At 41.1% G+C, this 23659-nt stretch overlaps 1 protein-coding gene across 2 annotated transcripts in view; it reads left to right on the top strand.

Annotated features, from left to right (window-relative positions):
* The window catches only part of CHLSN (cholesin), a 122191-nt gene extending 110660 nt beyond the window's left edge, over positions 1–11531 (top strand). For both annotated transcript variants that reach the window (XM_071571025.1, XM_071571026.1), the window contains 2 exons: positions 4428–4509; positions 8803–11531. In XM_071571025.1, the coding sequence (XP_071427126.1) occupies positions 4428–4509; positions 8803–8985 (265 nt within the window). In that variant the 3' untranslated portion in view covers positions 8986–11531. The remainder of the gene's footprint in view (positions 1–4427; positions 4510–8802) is intronic.
* Positions 11532–23659: the final 12128 nt, after the last annotated feature.

Below are 23659 nucleotides of genomic sequence, written 5' to 3'. Positions count from 1 at the left end.
CAGGTCCCCAGGGCTGGAGAAACCTTTCAAATTAATTCCCTGATACTAAGCCTGGGCTACATGCTGGAGAAATCTAAATTTGGCAGCAGTCTGCCTTTCCTTGGATAGATCCCCAGGCATGAAGGTGTATCCAAGGTGGACTGGCCCATCAGTGGCACAGAGTGGAGCAGTGTGTGTCAGTGAGTCTCGGTGTCCTTGCATTCAGCCTGCAGCCTGTTCTTGTGTCTTCTGGAAGGTTATCAGCACTCACATCTCTGCCTGCCTGTCTGGTTTCTTGAGACTTGTCTCCTACCCCATAATTTTTTTCAAGTTGGATTAGTAAAATAGTTGGTTCTCAGCAGAGTGCATTTCTACACACTGACTATTTACCCGTTGTGACAGCTTTGTAGTGTTTTGTCCTGGCCAGTAGTGTGAGCAGATGCATTGCGTTGGCTTCCTGAATCCAATTTGTAACAATAATGTTTTTCTCTGACAGTGTTTCTGGAACCAATTTGACTACTTTCCCTTCCCCATCTCTTTCTACCAGGCCACCCAAGAGTGCCCTGCCCTGCCCACTACCAATTGTCTTCTGTTTGGCTACTTATGCTGCCCGAATTCCCATGTTTGGGGAATAGATTTGAGTGAGATGACTGTAGGCAATAAATGTCATTTATGAGGTAGACTAGGGAGAATCTTGGGCAGCTTTTCCTCAGGAGACTCATGTGAAAAACAAAAGCCCAAATGTAAAATTTTCAAAGCCACTTGATTTATTTGATTCATTTCCTCTGTCTCTTCAATTTCAAAGCCATTTAGGAAGATCATTTGCACAAACATTCAAGTTTGCTTTAAGTAAAGTCAACCAATGTGTTTTTTTCAATGAGCTGGAGCTCATAAGAAAGATTCAAACATTGCACGTATAAAGAAGGCAATTAGTGTTTGTACAATATATGGAAAATTAGCCAAAGCCCCACTGGAAAAATATATATTTTACACATGTATAGTTTTCATCCAATTCCATGGTTTATATTAGATTCTGACATAGATAATTCTAGAGGCTACCAAATTAATTCAAACTGTGGAAGAGGTGGTGATTGTCTATAAAAAGAGGTTTTTTAACTGTAATGTAGTTGGTCCTATTCTGTATATTTAATCACTACAAGGAAAAGCCTTTTCTCCTGCTGTAGCCTGTCAAGGAAGCTTATCTGCATGTTCACAGCGAAATGAGTCCTCTCTTGTGTTCCAAAGGTTGAACTTCTGTAGTTTCAAAGTTGACCATTTCTAAAAATATACTTAAGATGTCATCCTGATAAAAGGAGACACCCCTCTCACTTTGTCATGGAGTGACACTTTCCATAGATTTTAAAGCTGTCACCGGAGTAGGAAAAATCTGTCGTAGTCATAGGAATCAGTGGAAAAGTTTTATTTTAATAATTGTCGGGGGATCCAGCTGCAGGGAGCAACTTTCATGTTATCTGCATTAAAGACTGTGCATCCATTTTCCAGAGTGCTTTGACCATAGTTTGGTAGGAATTCAGGTCAAGAGAAGGACCATGTTCCTGAAGGGGGAGAAACAGAAGTTGATACAGCCATGGACACAGTACCAGTTAAAAACTTGGGAGTATTTTCTGAAAATATGAGTATACCCATAGTCTATTAAGGAAAATACTATTTTCTCCTACCATACTAATTTAGTGTTTGGTTCTAATAGGACAGAGCACAAAACAAAAGAAATAATTTGTAAGGCTCCAGTGCTGTAATGGGCATAAACGTATTTTCTGCAGTTGATTATGTTAAAGTATTTGTTGTTTATATGAATTACTGTGGTGTATATAGAGCAGAACCTTTCAGGAAGACAAACTAAAACTTTTGTTTGTTTCTACAAGAGAATTCACTGGAGTGAAAGTCCATATGGGATCTTGGATGCAGGAGTGCAACGACTTGCCTTAACTTGTAGAAGGGAGCATATGGTTTTGGTAATAGGTTAATAAGAGCAATTAACCTTATAGTGCACTCATTTGCTGGTCTCAGTTGTTTATAAACTAGGTAATAAAAATATTTTAACATCCTATAGCTTTATGGGAGATTAGTGAAATCAGACTGTTATTTTAAACTTTAAATGCCAACAGTACTCAGGTGACAGTGTAAGTGATAGAAACATAAAATTAGCAGAGAATAAAAGATTCAGAGTACACTGTGACAGATCTAACCAATGGATATTGCAAATGTCTAAATATGTAGAATAATTTAGAGAAATACAAACATATGTTAAAGGTTTTCATTAGAAGAGGGATTGTTTTCACAGAATGTGGTCACAGGTCTGTCATCCAGCTTGTTCTTGTCACCTTGCAAAGACTATAATATAAATTCTTTCCAGGCTTAATTAATGTAAAAAAGAATTGTACACTTGCCTTCTTCTTCTTGAGGATGAGCCTCATAGAAAAAAAGGTTAAAAGAACAACGAGCACAGTCATTGTCTTTGGGTTTTTTTATGTTTTAAAGAACTTCTAGAATTTCAGTCACTTACTGCAGGAGTCCCAGTTTCTCAGTGAGGAGCTGCTGTGTTTTCCTGGCAGAGAAATTGGGGGGAAATGAACAGGTTGTTGTTTGCCCCATGCACTGCACCCACAAGAAAAGCCCTTTTTACTTCACATTACAGGTGGTGTCATTTTGGCATTGGTTGTTGTCCAGCTGGGCACCTTGCTGGGGAGGCAAAGTGACACCAAGAGTTGAATTATCTTTGTTTTGCAAGTACTTTGGTTTCTGGGCGATGGGAGAAGGGTGGTTTCCCCATAAGAATTCTTTATTTAATTCTCTAAGTTTTGTCAGTCAGCTTTTTGGTCTCCTGCTTTTGTGCAATATTTGTTTTGCAAACTTCTGCCTGTTTATTGCAATGTTCCAAAAGACGCCTCTAAATCAACTCATTTGTAGATTTAATTTGAGCATGTAAAAGATGATATATCGTGGTCATTGATGTCCTTCCTGGTTTACTGTTATTTGTCTGATTTTACCTTATATGTTGATTACCAACTCTTTTATTAAGTTTAGCTGGTAATAACCCTAATGAGCTGTTGCTGGTTTTTTTTTATCCTGAATTTGAAACTTGAAGGCAATAATTTTTTAATTTGAGTTTTCTTCAGAGGCTCCCATGGAACCTCTCTCTACAAATTTGTGGTCTCATTTTGTTCTCTTTCATTGAATTGACTGAACAATGTTTTTGTTGGTGCAGCATTCACCAAAGATGAGGACTCTTTTGTTTTATTAGGCTTTACAGTGTTTAAACAATACTAATTCTCATACCCATCTGGCTTTTCAATTGATTTTTGTGCTCTCTACTGCTGTGTAAAACAAGCTGGAAGATTAATGGCACCTTGCATTCTACCCTCTGGAGACTTATTTTTCTTTAGAGAAAGATAAACTAAGTGCAAAAGTTTCTGGATTTTCTCCTTGGCTATCTTTTTCTTTCTTTAAATGATATTTCAGTGTGCTGTCAGATTTTGTACATGTTGGGATGCTAGTTTTCAAGCATATAATTTTAAAAAGAAATCTTAATTTTATGGTGAGATTTTCTGGGTTGCTCTTTTGTTTATAGAAATAAATGTCTCTTCATCTAAAACAGAATATACCAGCTTTAAAAACATGTTCAAGATGTATGTAAATGTGCTATCTTAACTCAGCTAAAGTGTTGTGTGTTTAAAATGTGTTTGCTAAACAGCCAAAGAACATTGGCAGATGTTATTTGTTTTGCCTTCTCACTTTGAACAGTGTTGAAGTATTTCTTGTGAGAGAGAGACAAACGAAAACATTTTGCTGTCCTGTAAATATAAATATTTGAGTTACACCTTTAGACAAACCCAAGCCTTAAATATACACTCCTGAAGAATGAACAGTGTCTGCTCTAGAACAGCCACCTGTGATGGGCTTCAGCCATTTACTGAGATGACTCTGGTAGCCCAAGTGTCTTCTTCTAGTCCTTCAGAGGCTGCTTAATTTTATATAAATTTCAGTTTATGGGGAATTGTCAGCTTTCTATACCCCAAATTTGATTCTTTGTCCACTCTACCTCCCCAGACAATCAGGTAGCCCTGCAGTGGGATAAGGATTTGGGGTGCTCAGTTGTTGTGGATCAAATGAGGGCAATGACCTCTCATAAAGAACTGGCCAAAGCTGGGAGTGGGACTCAGTACTGCACGTCAAGGAATCAGTGCTTTCTGAGGAATATTTATAGCTTTCTTGCTGTAATATCTTCCTATAACCTTTCACTATTTGCACAGAAGCCAAGTGGCCTTGTAGAACATGTGTAGCAGTATCTGTGTGCCACGATGCCACCAAATTCCGTGCCATGCTTGCAAAGTCACTTGGAGGCATTGTAAGGAATATTTTCTGAATAAAGAATGTTTTAATATCACAATATTTCATTTAAGCAAATTTTTTTTTCTAATTTTCTACAGCTGGTCTGAAAACCCAGAAGAATGGAAGTTTCAAAAGACAAGGCAAACGTGGCTTCTCCTGCACATGTATGATAAAGAGAAGGTTTGTATTAATGCTGCTTTTTCTCAGAACACATATGATATAGTGTTATGCATTAGATATAGCTATTCTTTATTAACCAAAACTTGCTAGTACTAGCCATGCACTTGTCTAATAATTTTTTAATAATTTACAAATTACTTTGGTTTTAAACAAGATACTAAATCTTTTTAATTGCTTGTCATTGAGATTTTTATTTTGTTGGTGATCATTCTCCTGTGTGTGCTGGATTTTTATATTTAATGTATGTCGAGCATAAATAGAACAGATTCATGTTTTATTTAAACCGAGAGTTTGCTGAGTATTTGAGTCATATCCTTAATTTGAATTCCCTAATGTGGAACCCAATACTGTAAACCATGATTCTCGTATTGCTTCAGATATCTCTGGCTCCATAGAAGATGTACAGCCTCATTGCCAAGATGTTAGAATAGCTTTCTCATTAAAATATAAGTGAAACCTGATGTTGATTGTGCAAAACATAAAGTATAACCAGAAGCCAGGATTGCATCCATACTGAAATCCATTCATTTCATAACTTAAAAAACAACATAAATTGAATTTCCAATAAGCCTGACGATCGTGGTATCGAGTGGGGTTTCCAGGTCATTCATCTTGTTGTGTAATAGAGCAAATATCTGCCCATTTGCACAGTGCCTTACGTATTGACTCTTTTCATTGTCACTCAGGTTTTGCTGACTTTTTTATGTGCACTTGAACATTTATTCATACCAATCTCCCTGACCCAAATTACTCAGCAGCTATTAAACCAGTCACCTGACAGAGGGTGTTACCTTTCCGGTTAAAAATATTTTAAAGGCCCAGATAATTAAAAGCAGAGTTTCATAGAGGCAAAACCATTCACATCGTGTAAATACATTAAAAAGATGAGTTGCAGAATACAAATTTCATTGTGGTTTTCAGATTGCCCTGTCTTCAGTTTTTAAGTTTCTCCTTTAAGAACCTGTATCAACCTTTCAAAATCAATGTATGCTCTTTAAAGCTACCTAAAAGTTGTTTGGCTGGCAGAAAGATGTTTTTACTTTTTTACATGTTTACTTTGGGGTTTATGTTATAATATACTGGGTCATAATGAACAGTAGGTAGCCTTTGTTTTATGTATTAAAACATAGTTTAACCCCTTATTTCTCAACACTGAAATGAAACTTCCTTTTGTTTTTTAATCTGATGGAAGTGGTGTGATATATTTAAATTCACATATTTTGTAGTTTAATAATAAGAGAAGCATTGAATATGAGCTTTAGGGAATGATGAACATCTGCATCCAGATTCAGTGAGTAGAACTGTTCAAGTGCTTATAATTAGGCATATGATGAAGTCTCTTTCCCCATCAGGACCGTAGGGAGGCCACACCCAGCTTCTTTTGAGTATTTTTTTATACCCAAATTCAACTTCCTGTCCATTACAGAATAAAATCTGTTGGTAATCCAAGCATGACTGAAGTAAAAAAGGAGACATAAGTTTCCTTCCTAACCCACATCTTTGATCTCATGGTGTCACTTGGATGCCTACTGAAAAGCCATGCAAAAGACTGAGTTGAGTTTCCTGTACTGCTGTGCCTCTTTCTGCAAGAATTAAGTTGAGGTTTTAAAGTTGTTTGCTGCATGAAGGTTTCTTTAAGTCCCTTTAAAATCTATCTGGTGGTTGGCTGACAGCTCCCAAGCCAAGCCTGTGTACCTATGGTGTGTATACTTCTCCAGGATCCAGTATAAAACAAACACTAGGTCATTTGTTGATCTTTGTCATCTGGCACAGCATTTTTAGGAAGTCACTAGATCAGCTGTATTCAGGCCTGGAGCTGAAGCTTTCTTGGAAGGAAACCCAAAAGGCAGCTTGGTGGCAGTGAGCTGAGGTTCTCTGTGCTGGGACCTGTATTTTCTTTGCAAAATATGTGGGCATCTGCAAGTCTCCAAGTCTGAAAGTTGATGAGCTACACAGAGTAATTTTAAAGTGCTAACTGTTCTTTTCCTGCTACTCTTTTGTAGCGCTTCCCTCCTTTCCCCGAGGACAGGAGTTATTTCACTTTGGGATATTTCTGTTTTAATCAGCTCTGGTACATCTTACCACTTAGAGCAGAGGCAAGGTTAGTGTGTGAGAGAGAAAAAGAAACAAGGAAAAGGTCAAAACAGTTTAACAAAAGAATAATAACAGAATCCCATAAGCATCACTTCCACTTCCAGAGGAGTGGTGGGAGATCTTGATCTCCAATTTCAAACCAGCCTAACATGATCTTAGAAGAAGGATTGTGTTCCTTCTTGGAAAACCTTGCCAAGACCCCTGAAATTGCTGCTTTTGTACTACTGTATTTGAAGAACTAAAATTTGGATTTCATTAAGTTTTTGCTGGCACTTTGTGTGTTCCAGTCCTTGCTGTGACTGGTGTGTAAGTCAGGAGGAAACACGATGTTACCTTACAGGGTGATGAACTCTGAGCTCCTGCTGAAAGAAACCTCAGAGCTGTGCTGAACAGAAAACTCAGGCTTTTTGAATGCTTGAGCACTTACCCTTGGGGCCAAATGCTAAATGTTTTCTGGGCTTCAGGCAGCCACATGTCAGCCTGCACACTTAGTATTTCTCAGTGGGCCCCTTCAAGCATTTTGCTTAATGATGTAATAACTGTAGTTCCACAGGTATGTCTATGCCATGAGGTCTGAGAACAAGAGTTGTAAATTACAGAGATAACCTGTCCAAGGTTTGAAACATGGAAATATTACTGAGCTTTAAAAGCTCAGTGCTGAGTATCTGCATTAAAGGAGCACTGGCCCACTGGAATCATTTGCATCTGAATGGGTTTGTCTGTTATTAGTTCCAGCTTACTGCGAGTAAAAATGTTCAAAAATATCAACATTTTTCATTATGTTTAAATGTGTTTGATTTGTATATTATAGCAGCACTTCATATATCATCCATTTCAGTGTTAGTCACTGTAAAATTAATATTTTTTGTAACTGTTGTTTCTTTAACGCAGGAGTGTTTGTGTGAAGAATAAGAAGGTTTTCCATAGTGTACAAGTTATGAGGCTGAATGCAGACTTTAGTTTTGATTTATTACTTTGTAATATGCCTGATTGATGAAGGCAGTGTTGGAATATTTTCTTCCTCTTCTTTTGGAGTGATAGAAGTTTTAGTGATCAAAGTTCTGCTGCCAAATGTCGATGGAGAAATAGGTTGTAAATTAAGTGTCTGTTGAAGTTCTGTCTTCTCTGAAATGTTGATACTTTGCAGAATTGAAACCTCCCTTGAATAATTAGTCTCCAATCCTTTAAATACTTACGTATGTGTTTAACTTGACTGATGTCAAGTTATATGTGTAAAGTTAAACATGGAGAAAAATGTTTGCAGGATGAGGTCATTTTAATATCCCCTGATTCATGGCAAAAAGTATTCTGTTGTTGGCTTAAACCTGTTCCACAGATACACAGCTTGAAGTTAAGATATGATTCAATATGGGTCTGTTCACCTATTGCTTTTGAAAGTACTTTGGTTTGAAATACTGAATAAATCATTCCAAAGTCTTAGCTAAATTATTGCCAAGATTAAGGCAATTATCATTTAAACTGTATGTTGTACCAGATAAGCTAAAATTTAATCTATGACTGGTTAATTAGAAAGGGAGGGAAACGAGGGTAATGCAGCCATAGATGACTAAAGTGCTTTTAATGTTAGACATGTTGGTTCAGCCTATCAGCTCTAGGCAGCGTGATTTAAAAATTATTTCCATATGTCTGAATTTCAATTTGTTTTTCAAATTAAATTCAATTCCTTTGTATAAGCATCCTGTCAAAGTGTGTGATGGTGGGTGGCATCTCGAGTTAGCAAGCAAATAACTTTTGGGTAGGGGTGAGGATAATTCCAGCAAAATTCTTTCCTCAGACACATTCATGCAATTCTCACCGAATTCAGTAAGATTCACATATGTGTTTCCAAAAGGAGGATTTGGCTGGTGTGTTTTGTTTTTTTAATTCCACCAACCCTCACAGCCTTGAGCTCCCTGTCAGGGACTGTTTGCATTTGGTGATCAGTGTTTCCACATCTGCTTAGCATTTCCTCTCAGATGCTTTGCCCATCCAAGCACATGACAGTCCTCTCACCACGGTCCATCCCTGCTGGCAGCTTCAACCTTGGCAGGAAACATTTCCACTCAGAGCTGGGCATTGACAAACACCAAAGGCTGTGCCAGTCTCCTAATTGTCTTTCAGGTAATGCTGTGACATGGTTGTGAATGAGAGGGAAGAAAATAAATCAGATTTTTTCTTCTTTATTTGTTTTCTTTAAAGGTTCCAGACAAGTATTTCACCATTTTACTGGATTATCTGCAAGGGCTTCAGGGTGGTGCACGAGAGAAAACTGTGCAGAAAGCTGAAGCTTTTATGAAGGAATTTGATAGTTCTGATGGAGAAGACCCAAACCTGTTGGAGAAATGTGAGCGAATACGACAAGTTCTGCAACTGCTGTCCTGAGTGTTCTTTTGTGTCTTAATGGTTGTCTGCTGGAGAGAAGAGAATGTCATATACAGAGGGTATAAATGAGTTGTAAAGACATAATTCTCTAATAAGAATCCTAATAATAAATTTTTTACTCACAATTTTTTTCAATTGCGAATATTTATCATGTTTTGAGTTGATGAAATAAAAATAACATATATGGTTCCCCCACTTGCTATTAATCTTACTGCATGTCTTTAGAAAAATAAACCTCTCTCCCTCTCATTAGTTTTTCTCCCATCTCCCTCTGTAATTACTGTTAAATAAGAGGAACTTTGCAGTTCCTAACAAGAAGAGCAAAGGAACCAACAAAAAGCCCAGGGGGTCTTTTACAATGGCAGCTTTTAAAATGAGTGTACAGTACAGTGTGTGCTCAGCCAGCTGTAATCTATCACTTTCAGCTTCAGAAGGATGTCACTTGGATTGGGAAAGATCATTTTCAGTCTGTTGAACATGGATTGTATAACACAGTTGCTTATTAGGACTTCACATGGTGATCTGGAGATACCATCAGCTTTGTTAGTTTTTCTTTCATATTGTAAAGTTTTCAAATGCATTAGGGCAATTGTTTAGATATTCAGATAATGCACAGATGGGAGTAGATCAAATCCTTGGCTCTATGTGGTGAAATCATCAGATTGTACCAAAACTTACCCTACAATGAGAAGTGTTGTGCTGTACCCAGCCTGAGATTTTGTATGTTCATATTTCTCTCGTAATTGGCATCCAAAAGAGTTAATTCGTGTTCATTCAGTTTGATGTGGGACATGCATCAAGTGTGCTGAAAATGAGGCTTTCAAGTAAAAACCAAGGACATTAGTTACTCAAAAGCTGGATGATGGGCTCATTTAATAACATTGGTATTCAGACAGATTTCTTAGGACCTGATTCTTTAATGTTTCTGCAAACATTGTTCATACTTTACTAATAACAACTATATGAAGTACGCGGTGTTCTAGAAGAGTGGCTGTCTTTGGGAATTACAGCTTTAATTTGGATAGGTGAAGGAGGGGAGGATCTATAGATATGCAGGCCTGATTTTTCAATAAGAAGCATTTGAATGGATTTGACAGCCTTCACAGCCATGGATTAGTACAAATCTTTAAAAGTATGAAATATATTACTAATAACAAATACCTTATGCTTTCTGACTTCTTGAAGATAATGTTTTCAGCCAAAAAAGACTAGAGACCAGCATTCCCTGCTCTAGCACAATAACTGGGATGGAGTTTAGCACAGCTTGGACTTGGGCAGAATTGAGCAGCAGTGTCCAGGTTCTCCCCTGAGCTGCTGGTAGTTCCTTGGCAGCTCAGGTGCTGTGCCAGTACCACGGGGCACCAGTTGGGTGAGGGCTGCAGAGGAGGCACAGCCAAAGCCTTCCTGAGGCCCAAAGCTTTATAGCACTGACCTTCCAGTGTGAAAGCTGGTAAAAAGTATCTGTGATAAAAAGAAGTGATCCTGACATTTAGTGAACTCATAAAGATCCTTGGATCAAATATTTTACATGTGAGAATATGCAGCTGGGGAAAAGCTGCTGTCACTCCAAGCAGAAGCTGGTGCTTTTTTGTTTCTGTTGGACAAAAAAAGAATTTCTCATGAATGAAGTTTTCAAAGTGTCTTTTTGTGGGTTTATCTTTGCATTTTATATAGCAAAGAACTTTTGTTGTTTCTGAAGATGTTTGAGCATTGCCACTTTTGATTTCTTTGTCACTCAAAACTGTGGGTCCTCATTGTGTACTACAAATTATTTATTTTAAATTATTAAGTATATAATCGGTTACTGAAGTCCTGTAGCTGGTTGAAGCTGTATGGGAAGATATAATTGGCACTTTATTCACTTTGTTTTGTCATTTGGTCATGCAGAATTTTCAAATCTCAGCATCACTTGTAGCTTAGGCAATCATGTGGTACAGATAGAACAAAATCGTGTCTCTGCCTCTCTGTGAATCAGTCTGCTGTGTTAATAAAAATTGCATCCAAGGCTAGAAGTAACAGTGTGTGCAGAATGACAAATTACATCTTCATCTGCCTGTGCTAATTGTCTTCTAGTTGAGTTAATCTGTGTTGTGGAGCTCCTTTTAGCAGAATGCATGTCCTAAGAGAATGCTGAAGTCAGGACTTCTAGGCAAAAAAAAGGAACATTAATTACTTAGAATTGCTTAAAGCTGGAACTGTGCCTCTAATGGAAGTACTAATTACTCAAAATCTGACAGTGTAAAAAAAAGTTCCCTTTTATATGGCTGATCCTTGCTATGGGTTGTGTATCTATTTGGTTCTCTGCTGTCTGCCCACAACTTTAATTTGTTATCACCATTGTAAAATTGCTGGGTAAATGAACTCTCTGTTTCAATTTGGAAAGTGTCTCATGAATGTGTAGTTTATTTCCTTATTTCCTCTCACTGGAGAATTGCTCTACTGTGTTTCTCTTGATTTTAAAGGAAGGTGACTCTTGATTCATCTCCCATCATTTCAAACAGCTTAGAAATGCACGTCTTTGGTTTGAGATTGAGGGTTTTGTTTTTGTTGTGTGGGGTTTTTTCAATTTTGCCACTGAATAAGGCAAAGTAGCAAACATTGAAATCTACTTACACTTCTGGAAGTCAATGTCAGAAACAACAATCATAAAAGAGATTTAAGTTGCAAAGTCAAGCATTCAGAAAATTAGAGAATGTAAGAATGGAAATTGTGTAATTTAAATTTTACTCCTTCATACATATATGGTTATGAAGGAACTTCTTAATTATGTCATCAAGGTTTGTTTTACTTTGTGTGTAACTGATAGCCATTTATTCAGTGTTTTCCTTACAGTTCTGTTGCTGTTCTCATTTGCAAAATTTAGGTCTATGAAGCAACACTGAAGCCAGAGAAGTAACTTTGCTGTGGGGCTTTGATCCTGCAAAGAAGAAATAAGTAGGAACTTTCCTATTCCTTTGGTGTAGAAACTAGTCATAGAAGTTTCATCAGTAATGTTCCCTTTAGAACATGTTTTAATGTTCTGATTCATTTACAGTCAAAATACTGAATTGATGTTACTTAATTTAAATCCAGTTTTGTTGACATAAAACTTTCCAGTGGCTTATTCTGGTTTAGCCTTTGGTTTCCTTTTATGTCTTCCTTTCTGTACAGCTGAATGAGCTTGTTATTTCTGTCCCTGCAAATAGGAATATTAGTTGTTTACAGTGATTTCAGTCATACAAGGACACAATTAAATGTCCTTGCCTTTGCAGGACAAGCTCATTTTAGCAGTGATTTATAATTATGTTCTATTTTAAATTCTTCATAAGAACATACATAGTCAACAACTTAATGTGGTTTAAAATAATTTTTTTTTAAATACAGGGTTTTCCCCTACAAGGAGCAGGGAATAGCAAACTAAATAAAACTAATGAGTAAATGGGGAGGGGGGAAGGGCAAAGCAAAACAGTGGTTTGTCTTTGTCAAAACAAAGCTGAATAAGAAGCTTGTGCTACTAAGACACTTTAACTGGTGTTACAGACACAGAGGGAGGGCCCTTCGGGTACAAACAGAAGAACACTCATACAGTTACTCTTACTCTCTTTTTTTTTCCCTACATACAGAAAATATTTGGCATTCTCCAACAAAACCCACGAAAACACCTACGTCAGAAAGTTAAATAGGTTTCAGAATTAAATACTTAAAGGTCAAGAAATGCCACATGTATATAAATGGCCAGAAGAATTAAAATTCTACCTCTCTGTGCCTCCAGCCTGGATACTGAATGAAAGGGGATTGTGTTAGAGGAAGAAGAAAAAAACACCCTAAATTATGAGAGCACATAGTTAAAATTACCAGTTACCCTTCTATTCATAGGAAGGTACAGTTACATTCCCTATTAGTTTTAGTTATTCAGATTTTTTTAATGAAGATTTGCTGCTAATTGAAATTTCACATAGCCTTTTGGTGTGACAACTTACCTCTATTCTCCTCATTGTCCCCACATGTATTTCATAAAATTGTAAGCCATGGGACATAGGATTTGTCATTCTTATTTGCTTATAAGTAGCCAGACCAGCTGCAGCACTGTGAAAATCATCTTTTGCTTTGGACCCAAAGGAGGTTGGCGCTGTGTTTTCCTGGTCTAGAGGTACAACAGGCTTTGGCAGCACCCTTTGTATCAGCCAGGCTTGCTTAAGCTCCGTGAAATTGCCCCAATCTGATCCAGTGATGCTGCTGATGGAATTTGCCAAGCGAGCAGTGACGTGTGCGTGTGGAGCGCTGGGAGCTGGGAGGCTGCAGGGTCTCAGGTGCTCAGCCCATGCATTACTGCTTGTTTTCAGTCTTGGGCTGCTGAGAGATGTCACTGTTTTATTTGTCTGCTTTCTGTGGGCTTAATTGGACTAAAAGAACTGTTTTAAAGTTACTTTGGCATACTGAAAACTGAAGCTACAGTGATAGTGTTTGTCTGGTGGCATAGATACATGTAAACAGTATTTCACAAAGGCAGGACCCTTTATTAGAAGCAGAAGCTCTTGCAGGATCCTGGAAAGGGCTGATCAGCATCCTGATTTACCTTGTTAAATAGGACTGGTGTTTCCGTGAGCTGTCACAAATATATGCTCACAGACAGGCATGACAACAGGCAGCCGAGAAACCATGTATGGCCATCAACTGTGCCAGGGGGCAGAGATGACAGTGAGGAATGTAACCTCCTGAAGTTGCCTGGTTAAGGCAGAATGCCACCTGGCACAAATCCTGGCTGCCATAAGGTTAAAAATAACAAATAGCATCCCTATTACATAAGGAAATCTTTTGTCCTTGTTTAATGGGGCACTCTGATATGCTGGAAAGAATAAATATGGAGCTTCTCTGAAGTTTTACTTGTGTTTAGTGCTTAGAGCCAAACCAGGTGAAAATACCAGGGCTGATTGTAAGCCAGGCCCTGTGTATGAATGGCTGGCATTAAACAGGTGAAATCTGGGTGAAATTTCCAGCACCTGAGTGTGCTCAGCAGCCTCAAACCAGTTCACTGGTGACATCTCAGTGCCAGAAAGGACTTCAGTTCCCCTCAGCCCTGTGAAGGATAATCACAGCAAAGGTACAGTAACAGGGAGATGCTGCTCTTAGAAATGATGATTTCCTCATATAGTTTTGAGAGTGCAGACACTTCAGTCAGATCTTGGACCTTTGTCAGATATTTTTATGATTAAAAAGAAGAAAACACTTCTAATACTTTTATTTTCCAGTGCTTTTAACATGCTGTTCAATCTCAGAGATGGACATTCTGCAATGAGCGGATGGGTGTGCTATGAGCATCCTTCTTGCCTTCCTGTACAACCTGAGCAGATTATAATGTGCTTTAGCAAATAGATGGAAAAGTTCAGCTGGCTGAATTAGTAGAGGAGATGAGGAGGAAGACAGCTTATCCAAAGGAAATGCAGAAGTTAAAAATAGGCGAGGTATTGCTGTCTGGGTTCTGAGTCCATGATATTGAAATAAAACTCATTCACCTGTGCAGTGATATGGCATGAAATAGCTTTCTGCAGTTTATTGTGTTATTTTTCTTTTGAGCAGCAAGGACTGCCAACTGTAGAGGACAGAATGTGGCAGGAAAACTACAGTGAACTTGACAATTATTTCCAGAGATTGGTTCAGTCCTAGAAAATACCCATTGGCTCGCTAAAAAAAACAGGGGTTCCCCCGTTGTTTTCTAAATCCTTTTTTTATTATTGCAGCTGTCTTTGGACAAAGGAGGGGGAGAAAAGTGACCGCAGAGAGATCAGGAGTACATCTTTGACGCTGTTTAATGAGAAAACACTGACTCGTTGAATCACCCGCTAATGCAGAGCAGACAGAGTGTCTCAGTTCATTTCTGTCTGGCCTTTGTTTTGAGAGGTCCCAGTAGAAGATGAAAGGGTGGCAGGTGAGTCTGGGTTTGTGCTGCTCCCTGCACAGGTGTTACAGATGGTTGCTGCTCCAGGAGAAGCACGAGGGGAATGTGACCGATGCAGTCCTTCTGCAAACAGCACGTCCTCGGGCTTTTCTGCTCTGCTTGTGCCAGTGTTCCCATTCCTTGCTAAGGGAACAGCATTTCACCCGGCAGAGCGGATCAATCAGCCTTTATTTGCATCGTTGCTGTGGCTGTGGGTCCTGTGTACCTCATAAAATTGCTTTAATGGTCAAATTAAACTTTTGACCTGCCATACAGCTGCAAGGCACTGGTGGTGTGGGCTGTCTGCAGGAACACTTCAGAGGGTGCTCAGTGGGCTCCAGCATCAGTCCTGGGAAAGGGCACCTGAATGCAGGTAATGGGGAGCGTGAGCTCCAGACGTTTTAGACAGGAAGCAAATTTCACTGTAATGTGCAACTGTGTGCATGTTGATTGAAACTGGCAACAAGAGCACATGTGCCTTGGTGTGGGGGCCACAGAAGTTGCTGGTATTTGTATTTGGTTTGAGTTTTTTTGTCAGAACTGAGAGGTATTCCAGTTCATCCAGTTACAGGAAGATATTTATCAGTCCCATAAAACCTTTTGCTGCAGAGATTTCAGAATGACAAAATACTGTGCCCTGCTACTGCAACTCCTTGGATTAAAATGTGCTGTAGCATTTCAGAGTGTTTTTTAATACGTGGAAATGATAAAGTAATTGTCTCGAGGAAGACAGACAGATGTCTCAGCTGGCTTATCTAGAAAATCCTGCCATTTCTTTCAGACATGACCTTTACCGAGGTCATCCTGCCTTTCTTGCAGCTCAGCTTATGATGGGCACTAGCTTGATGTACCCTTGAAATGGATTCAAAATCCAGCCCAAGCTGTTTTGTGGATAGAAGAAAGTGAAATGCTTGTAGTCCCATTCTGATTGTCAGGATGCTAAGGCTATAATTCAAGTCATTAGGCTTAATATATAAAGCCCTTCATAATCCAAGTCTTAAGAATCCGAAAGGTCGCTTGTGGTCCAGTAATCCTGAATAGTAAATGTGATGAGCTTGCTGTGACTGTCTTGATCCTAAAGAATCTCTCAAAATAAACGCTGGTCTCTGCCCCAAAAGCATATGCACGTTATTTCAAGATGATCCAGGAGGCTGTGCAAGGAATAAGCAGCTTGGCTGTTGGACAGGGTCGTGCAACACTGATTTGGTTGACATTATTTGATTAACTAGACCAAAGGAAAGGATGCTGAAGGTTTTAAAGACACACCCGCCAGTATGCACAGTGGTCCAGTGGAGAGAGATCTGCTTATCACCAAGATCTCCCAAATCCTTCCCAAAATGTGCCAGTGCAGCTGCTCACGTAAATAAAATAAGCAAAGGTTGCTTAGATGATATGAATGGCTCACAGCCTGATCTGAGAGCAGTGTCAGAGATCATTCATGCAAGAGAGTGTTAACAAAAGTGATGGGGACAGTGTGTGTGAAACATCTGGCCGGAGGTGCAGCAGGCAGAGGGCTGAGAAGATGTGGCAGATCCAGGTAACCATGTCCCAGCTGTGACCAGCTTGCAGGGATTCGAAAGGCAGCAGCTTTGCAGAGCAGCCCAGAAAGGAGGTTTGGTGCCTGGTGGTGCAGGATGGCTGTGTGGAAGGAGCCCCACGGTAGTTCTGTGGGAGGAAAGGACAACTGGCCAGGTGGCAGACCTGGAAGATGAAGGCATGATCTGATGGGATAATTTACAGCGTCGATTAAACATGAGACAGGGGACGTGTTCTGCTGTATCGCATTTAAGGACCTCCATCCCTGACCCAACTCCTTGATATCTCCTCAGGAAGGTGCCAGAGAGGTAAAGAAATGGAGGACTGGGACTATTTACCCATTTATGAGACCCCTCTTGGTGCCCGACACTCTTTTTCATCCCTGTTTTTGTCCTAAGGGCAGTTAGATGTCAGCTGGGAGGAGGGCTGAATGACTTTGGTTTTCTTCTTAAATGTCTCCTTGCCTTTCAATTTGTTCTGTATTCGAACTTATTTCATCTTTATATTGTATTTATTCAGTGGTGCTCTGGATATGGTTATTTTTGTGCCCTGAAGGGTCTATTTTCCATTCCATATTGATATATAACTTCTATTAACATTAAGACTTGCTGCATGCATAAAGGGGCACTGAATAGCTGGAGTGTACTTAAATACCTGTGACCTCTTGGCTGTTCTGTATGGAATGATTATTAATGCTTTATCCTTGCCCTGTTTCATCAGAAGATGCTGCCACACAAGGCATAGCTGGGAAGGTCTGATCATCCCTTTATTACAGATGGGAAAAACAGAGGGAAAGAGATTAAAAGATTTGCCAGCAACACAGAGCAATCAGTGGCTGTGCTGAAAATAGAAACCAGGCTCCTGGTTTCCATTCCCCAAATCTGGCCTCTAGACAACACGACTATATTAAAAATGTAAATGTAGACAATATTTCCCTTTTCAAACCTTCCCTGCTATGGTTTTGTGTCCTTTTGACTCAGTTTCACACAATAAGCTGGTAGCACTTGGACTGAAGACTCGGGAACCAGCAGGGCTGCACTCACTGGATGTAGCAAAGGGAACTGGGCTGGACCACCAAAACCTCAGAGTGACCAAAGAGCTCATGGCAGAAGGTGGGAGGAGACTTGTATCTATTTTGAGACAGAAAAGTATTCAGTAGCTGTAGGCCACTGTTCAAAATACTGTGATTACTGTATTTAAGGAAGCCAAAAGTGATACTGTCGTGACAGCCAATCCCTCAGCCTTTGTATTCTAGAAAATACTCTCTCTTGTAATGCACCACAGATCCAAAGCTGGCAGTGTAAGGACATGCAGGCATTTTAACTGTTTACTATTAAGTTTGCAGATGATGGGTAAATCAAACACAACTGAGGTTTGAAATACATAACCAGAAGAGAGCAGTGAATTGGGTCTCACTGAGGAGCTGCACAGCTGCAGGGCCTCCTGTTCTCCAAGCCAGAGATGCTTGGCAGTACCGTTTCTGGGCTCATTCCTTTGGGTTGGTCCCAGCTTTATTTCTGATCCCATATTGTTCCTCTGTGCTGTAAAGAGTCTTGATGATCAAAAAATAGCATGTGGATGCAACCCAACCAAACAGCCAGAGTAAACTTCATGGGAGAAACTGGATTTAGAAGTGCAGCCCTGAGTCATGCCACAGAGAGTCCATGTGAAAGGCTTTTTTAAGAAGCAATTAGAAAGCAGTCTCCTTTTAAAGACACTTCCCAGGGCTCATTGCAGGGGCATGACATGTAAATTACAGCTAAATTCTTCCAGTCTTCCTCATGTGTATGTCTTTGTGTGAGCAGGGTACGAGATAGGGCTGCACTTGTTCAGAAATTCCCATGGAGCCAGTGACAGCAATACACAGCTCACAGCTGTGTCCAGCAAAGCTGTACACACAGAGGGAACACAGATCACTGGGACACCTGAAAGGGTAAGTGAGTGTTGTTGGAGCCTGTTGGGATTGAGCCTTCGTGCAGTGTGTCCCAAATTCCTGCTGTTGTTAATGGCAAGCTGTAATATGAACAATGGTAAAATTCAGCTGAAGTGGCCTTGGTGAGGGTGATGCATTTCGCTATGGCATCACATCACAGGACTCAGCTCATTCTGAATCCCTTTGTACTCGACAGAAGCCTAAAGTAAGCGAGATGAGATGAAACATAAACCAAGATGGCAAGCTGAGGACATCCCTTCTCTCTGGAGTTAGGAAGCACCTTGACCTAAGAAGTTGTGGCACCAAGAGGTTGTTCACCTGCCCAGAAAGTGGGACATGGTGGTGAGGTGAGAGTGTCTCTTTATGGCTCACAGGCCTGGGGCAACAGTCCTGCTCACCTGCACAGGTGGGCTCAGCCTTGGCCATGGGGGGTCAGTCAAGAGCTGAGATAAAGACTGAGGGATTCCTCCTCACAATATTTTTTTTTGAGAGTACAATAATCTCTTCTTTGTAAAAGGGAAAATACCTGCAAATATTTCACAGTGATTTAGAACATTTTATTACAACAACTAGATTTATGTTATCATAGCTATAAAGCTGCAATGTGTAAGGTGCACTGACCGCTTCTGGCTTCACTTCCCATCATCTCCTGTTTCACTAATGCTTTGGAACTCTAAGGCTATTTAATGTCTGGGAAAAGACTATTTAGAAAAGATCTTTTGTATCATCTTCATGCTGATAGTTGATATGGGAAAAAAAGCAGTTTTCATTAGCAAAACTGTGGCGTTTTGCCATTTTTACTGGCTTAGGAGAGTAGAGTCTCACTGCTGAAGACTGAACATGATGCAGTTTTCAATGCTCAGCCCAGCAGCCTCTGAAATACATCCACATTTTGTGAGGTTAATAACAATATAGTTACTGATGTCGAATTCTTTACTGGTTCAGGCCATGTGTCTTTGACCTAATTAGGCTTTTACTGGCTAATGGTCTATGGCGCAAACCTCAGGATTTTGTGGTTCCTGAAGAATCACTCGCAAGAGGGAAATACAGCTGCCTGGTGCTGTGATCCTGCTTTGGAATGGGCAAGCACCTCCACTCACTGCAGGGTGATGCCTGTCCATGCTGTTAACCAGGGCAGATAATACTGCTACATTTTAACTTAAAATTACTGATTGGATTAAATATTAATCTGCAACCTCCAAAGTAGCACTGTGCCCCTTTGTCTGGTGGTGCCTTGCAGTGATCCGTTATCATTTCAGAACCCCACAGTTTGTAAGTCCCTGAAATGTTTCCAGGGAAGTCAGGGTTTGTTTAAAGTTGGAGATGGGCTCGTTTCTCAGTATTGCCACTGCTGAGAATACAGGTTTAAAACCACAGGCTGGATTTTGCAACTGCAAGTCATGTTTCAAGTGCTCCATGGGTGATAAAATACCTGAATTGTGATAGATTGAGTTACTTTATTGTCTGCTGGGGCACGTTTACTGTGTCACCCCTTTTGATACGCCTGTTAGTGATGACTGCAGTTCTGATCATGTTGCTGTCACTGTCTCATATGCCCTTTGAACTCATCTTTTCTCTTTGCCATCTGGATTTTTCTTCTCTAGACTAGAAATGATTACATTTCTTTAGCTGGAGTGCATGTCACATTGAAGTGAAGGGTATAGTGCTGCCTCTGGAGCAGAGCTGACATCCCTGAAATGAGTGACGGACCCCAGGCAGTGAGAAAGAGGATGATGCTTTTTAAAGACAGTCTACACAGGGCTATAGAAGCTGATGTTTCATTTAACACCATTTAAGCACTTTAACCTTCCTCTGACAGACACCTGACCTGCAGCTCTGAACAGAAAACCCCAAACCTCTCAAACCCAGGAAGAGCCATTGCCCCCAGGCTTTGTTCCAAGACCCAAGTTCATGATAGGCAGCTCCAGCCTGGAAGGCAAAGTTTGCACATGGATTAATGGCTTAAAGGCATTGCTGGGTTCAGGGTCAGCAGCATTTTGGCTGTGGAAGGCACGGAGAGGTTTGGGTGGTGGGTTTGGGCCAGCACTCGCTCAGGGCTGTCCCAGCTCAGCTGAGCCAGGCTGTCATGGCTGTCAGCACATCTTAATTGGCTGAAGGGAAGGGTCTGAGGCAGCTTGTGCTGCTTCAAAGGGCCGTTCAGGGGAACATCTGAAACACAGTTTGCAAGAAAAATAAATGGAGGAGGGCTTAGTTTTCTCCTGCAGCCACTTGTGAGCTGTGGCTGTGGAGCAGAGTGAGTGCTGCCGAGGCCACCCACACCGCAGGGCTCAGGGCTCCTTCCTGCCTGACCTGCCCTCCACGTGGGCCCAGCTGATCCCACCAGATTCCCAAGCACTCTCGTCCTTCCTTAGGGGCCTGCCTGTAGGCAATGATGGGGAGGGAAAGCCACTTGTGGGCAGAGGGAATGGCTATTCCAGGATGCAACCTGACAAAGGCAAGCTGGAGATCTGATCTCGTCATCTTGGCCAGGCTGGCTCCTGTCTGGGCTGTGGAGTGGGAGGCTCTGCCTGCCCATCACTTTGGGTTTGCTTTGGAAGAACTGCCGGTCTCAGGCTACTGTGGGATACATCCAGAGATGGTGATTTTCACAGTCTGAATTTTAACCCCACTTGCCCTTTGCTGGCTCCAAGGGCAGGTGGAGGAAAAGAGACCTTGATTTCTGTTCTCTGGTCCTCTTTGCCCAAGAGTGACTGATTTGGAAGGGGTCAGTCTCCAAATAATTATACACAACCCACGGAATTACTTTCCTTCCCAACTACACACCTGTTTTGGGCTCTCTGTGTAAGGGTTTTCCTTCTGGGCTTCTTTTTCTGTGATTTCTCCTGTGGCCTGTGATGTGACCCCTGCCCCAACTGAGGAAGTTTTAATTTTTTTAGAGATCATTTACTCCTAGATAAACATTCATTTTAATTTTAATTTTTAACTCGAGTCTCTGAGGTGACAATGCTTTTGTAGGCCGTCTAAGACATTGTTATCTTTGCCCAGCTTTGCCTCTTTCATGGGTTGCTTCACCCATCAGGTAATGAATAACCTGTTCTCCTGTTGGGCAGGCTGGGGTCTGGCAGAGGTGCACTGGTGGCTTCTTTCTCCCTTCTCTTTGGGAGTCGTAAACACATTTTTAGTGTCAGAGTGATCTCTCTCTGTCTCTTGCTTTTTTTAATTCTTGCAGAGTGTGACGATGCCATTCCTGCACCGTGTCCTCCTTATCTCCTGTCTGCACAGAGCCCCAGAGACCTCCCAGAAATGCTGACTGGGAAGGGATAGGAGCTGAACCAGCCCTGGGGAGTGGGGCTCTGGGCACAAGGGCTGCATTCACAGCCCAGCCCTGACACACACCCCAGGGCACAGCCCTGCACTGCACTCCCCAAAGCCACATAGGCAAGTCCTTGTCCAAGCAGGGATGTGGACACACATATCCAGACTCCCAGTCTCCTGCTCTCACCACAGATGCTGTTGTTTGTGACACAAGTGGGTTTGGGGTGTATGGATGTTCCTGGGTGGTCCACAAGACTGGGTACAAGCTGAGGTCACGTCCTTTGCAGTCTGTCCATGTCCTGCCTGAGATGGATGGAGAGTCCAGGTTTGAATGGGTGCTGTGTCCAGTGTAAGTGTGAACATCCCTGCACCTGGGAACAGTCCCAAAGCATCCTCAGGGCTGATGCCATCTCAGAGCACAGTATGGAGAAGTGCAATATCCTTGTGAACTAAAAGAAGTAAAAAAAAAAAAGGATCAAATGCTCTTTTCTTATTTATGGGACCCTTGCAATGTTTGTGAGATCAGGGTCATTTTACAGAAGTGATGTGCCTTTCCACTGATGTCTCTGACAAGTCTCACTCTGTCAGATGCTGCCAGAAGGTAACTCTGCGCCCACCCAGCAGGTTATGCCACTCCATGCTCTGATTTGTCTCTTCTAGATGTTAGAGAAGTGCAGTCCAGTGCTCACTGTCCATTTGGTGTTCCAGAGGTGGTGCTGGCTGTCTCTGAGGCAGTAAGTGATGTCCTGAACACAGAGGAAGTGTCTGCAGACAGACCAGCTATACCCATATTCTATCACATCTACAGGGAAATGGTACCAGCAGGTGGAGCATGCTTGCTGTGCTGCTTCTCAAATGAGTTATTGCAATTGCAACAGTATTCAAGAGTCTTGAGCTGTGTCCTTATTGTCAGGGATATGTTTGGTAGGGCTTGGGGATGTTTTTTGTTTTCTTAAGGAAAATGTGTCTGGGGGTCTTCTTGTTTGCCTTGTCAGTTTTTTGCTTTTAGTGACGCTTGTGTCACATTTCAAGCCTGGGTGTTTTTGCAGGACAGAGGGGAGGAAATTATTTTTTTCAATCCAAAGGCTGAGGTTCTTATGCAATCCCTTCTGCAGTTACTGGGAGTTCAGACAGAGCGTGGATCACGCATGACTCATGATAAAGGCTGCAAGAACTGGCAAGAGTGCAGGAGCACGGGCTGTTTGTACCTCAAACAATTACTTCTGTAAACAGATTTTTGGCCTGTTTCTGAACTGCATGTCAAAAACTAATACATTGCCCAAGACTGGACATTGAAAAACAATGAAGGGAATAATCCAAGGCTGAAAGAAAAAGACTTGATGACCTAATACGTATATAATGCATACAGCGTGTGTAGGGGGGGGTGTCTTGCTTTTAATAGTGAGGCCCCAGTGTGAGGAAGGGTACACAGCACTACTTTCCCAACCACTGTATGAAGATGTAGGCTCTGTTCAGCCCTGAAAGCTCCCCTGGGAAGGGAGGATTTCTGCACTGTACCCAAACACCTCTCTGGCCTTTTGACTGAGCACTTTTTTTGGCTGCTGTTTTATCCAGCTGGGGGAACTCCCCAGCTGTGAGCAGAAGTGCCTCCCTGCCACCCCTCCTGTCCTCCTGCACAGTTTATCCTTTAAACCACAAGTTGTTCAGTGAATTCCCTTGTCCTGTTCATGACAGGGATGGAGCAGTGTCATCTGCTCCCAGCCTTGCTCTCTGAAACAGCTGGGTCATTTTTCTAAGGGAAACAAGTCAGCCTGAGACAATTCCCATGCATTCAGCTTTTACTGTGTATGGCTGCAAAGAGGGAGAGCTATAAACAAGTCAAACCCAGAGCTTTGGTATGAACAGCACTCAAGTTCTTAAAATACTGCCCCCTGCCCAGAAGATTCTGCATACCTGGTTTGTTTTGGAGGTTGTGTTTGGTTGGTTTTGGTTTTTTGATTGGGTGGGTTTTGTTGTTGTTTTGGTTTGTTTGGTTTGGTTTTGTCAGTATTTTT

This window comes from Pithys albifrons, chromosome 16 (genome assembly GCF_047495875.1).
Source record: "Pithys albifrons albifrons isolate INPA30051 chromosome 16, PitAlb_v1, whole genome shotgun sequence".
NCBI classification, from domain to species: domain Eukaryota; kingdom Metazoa; phylum Chordata; class Aves; order Passeriformes; family Thamnophilidae; genus Pithys; species Pithys albifrons.
The sequence above is the reverse complement of the archived record's forward strand: the minus strand, read 5'-3'. Positions and strand labels throughout refer to the sequence as shown.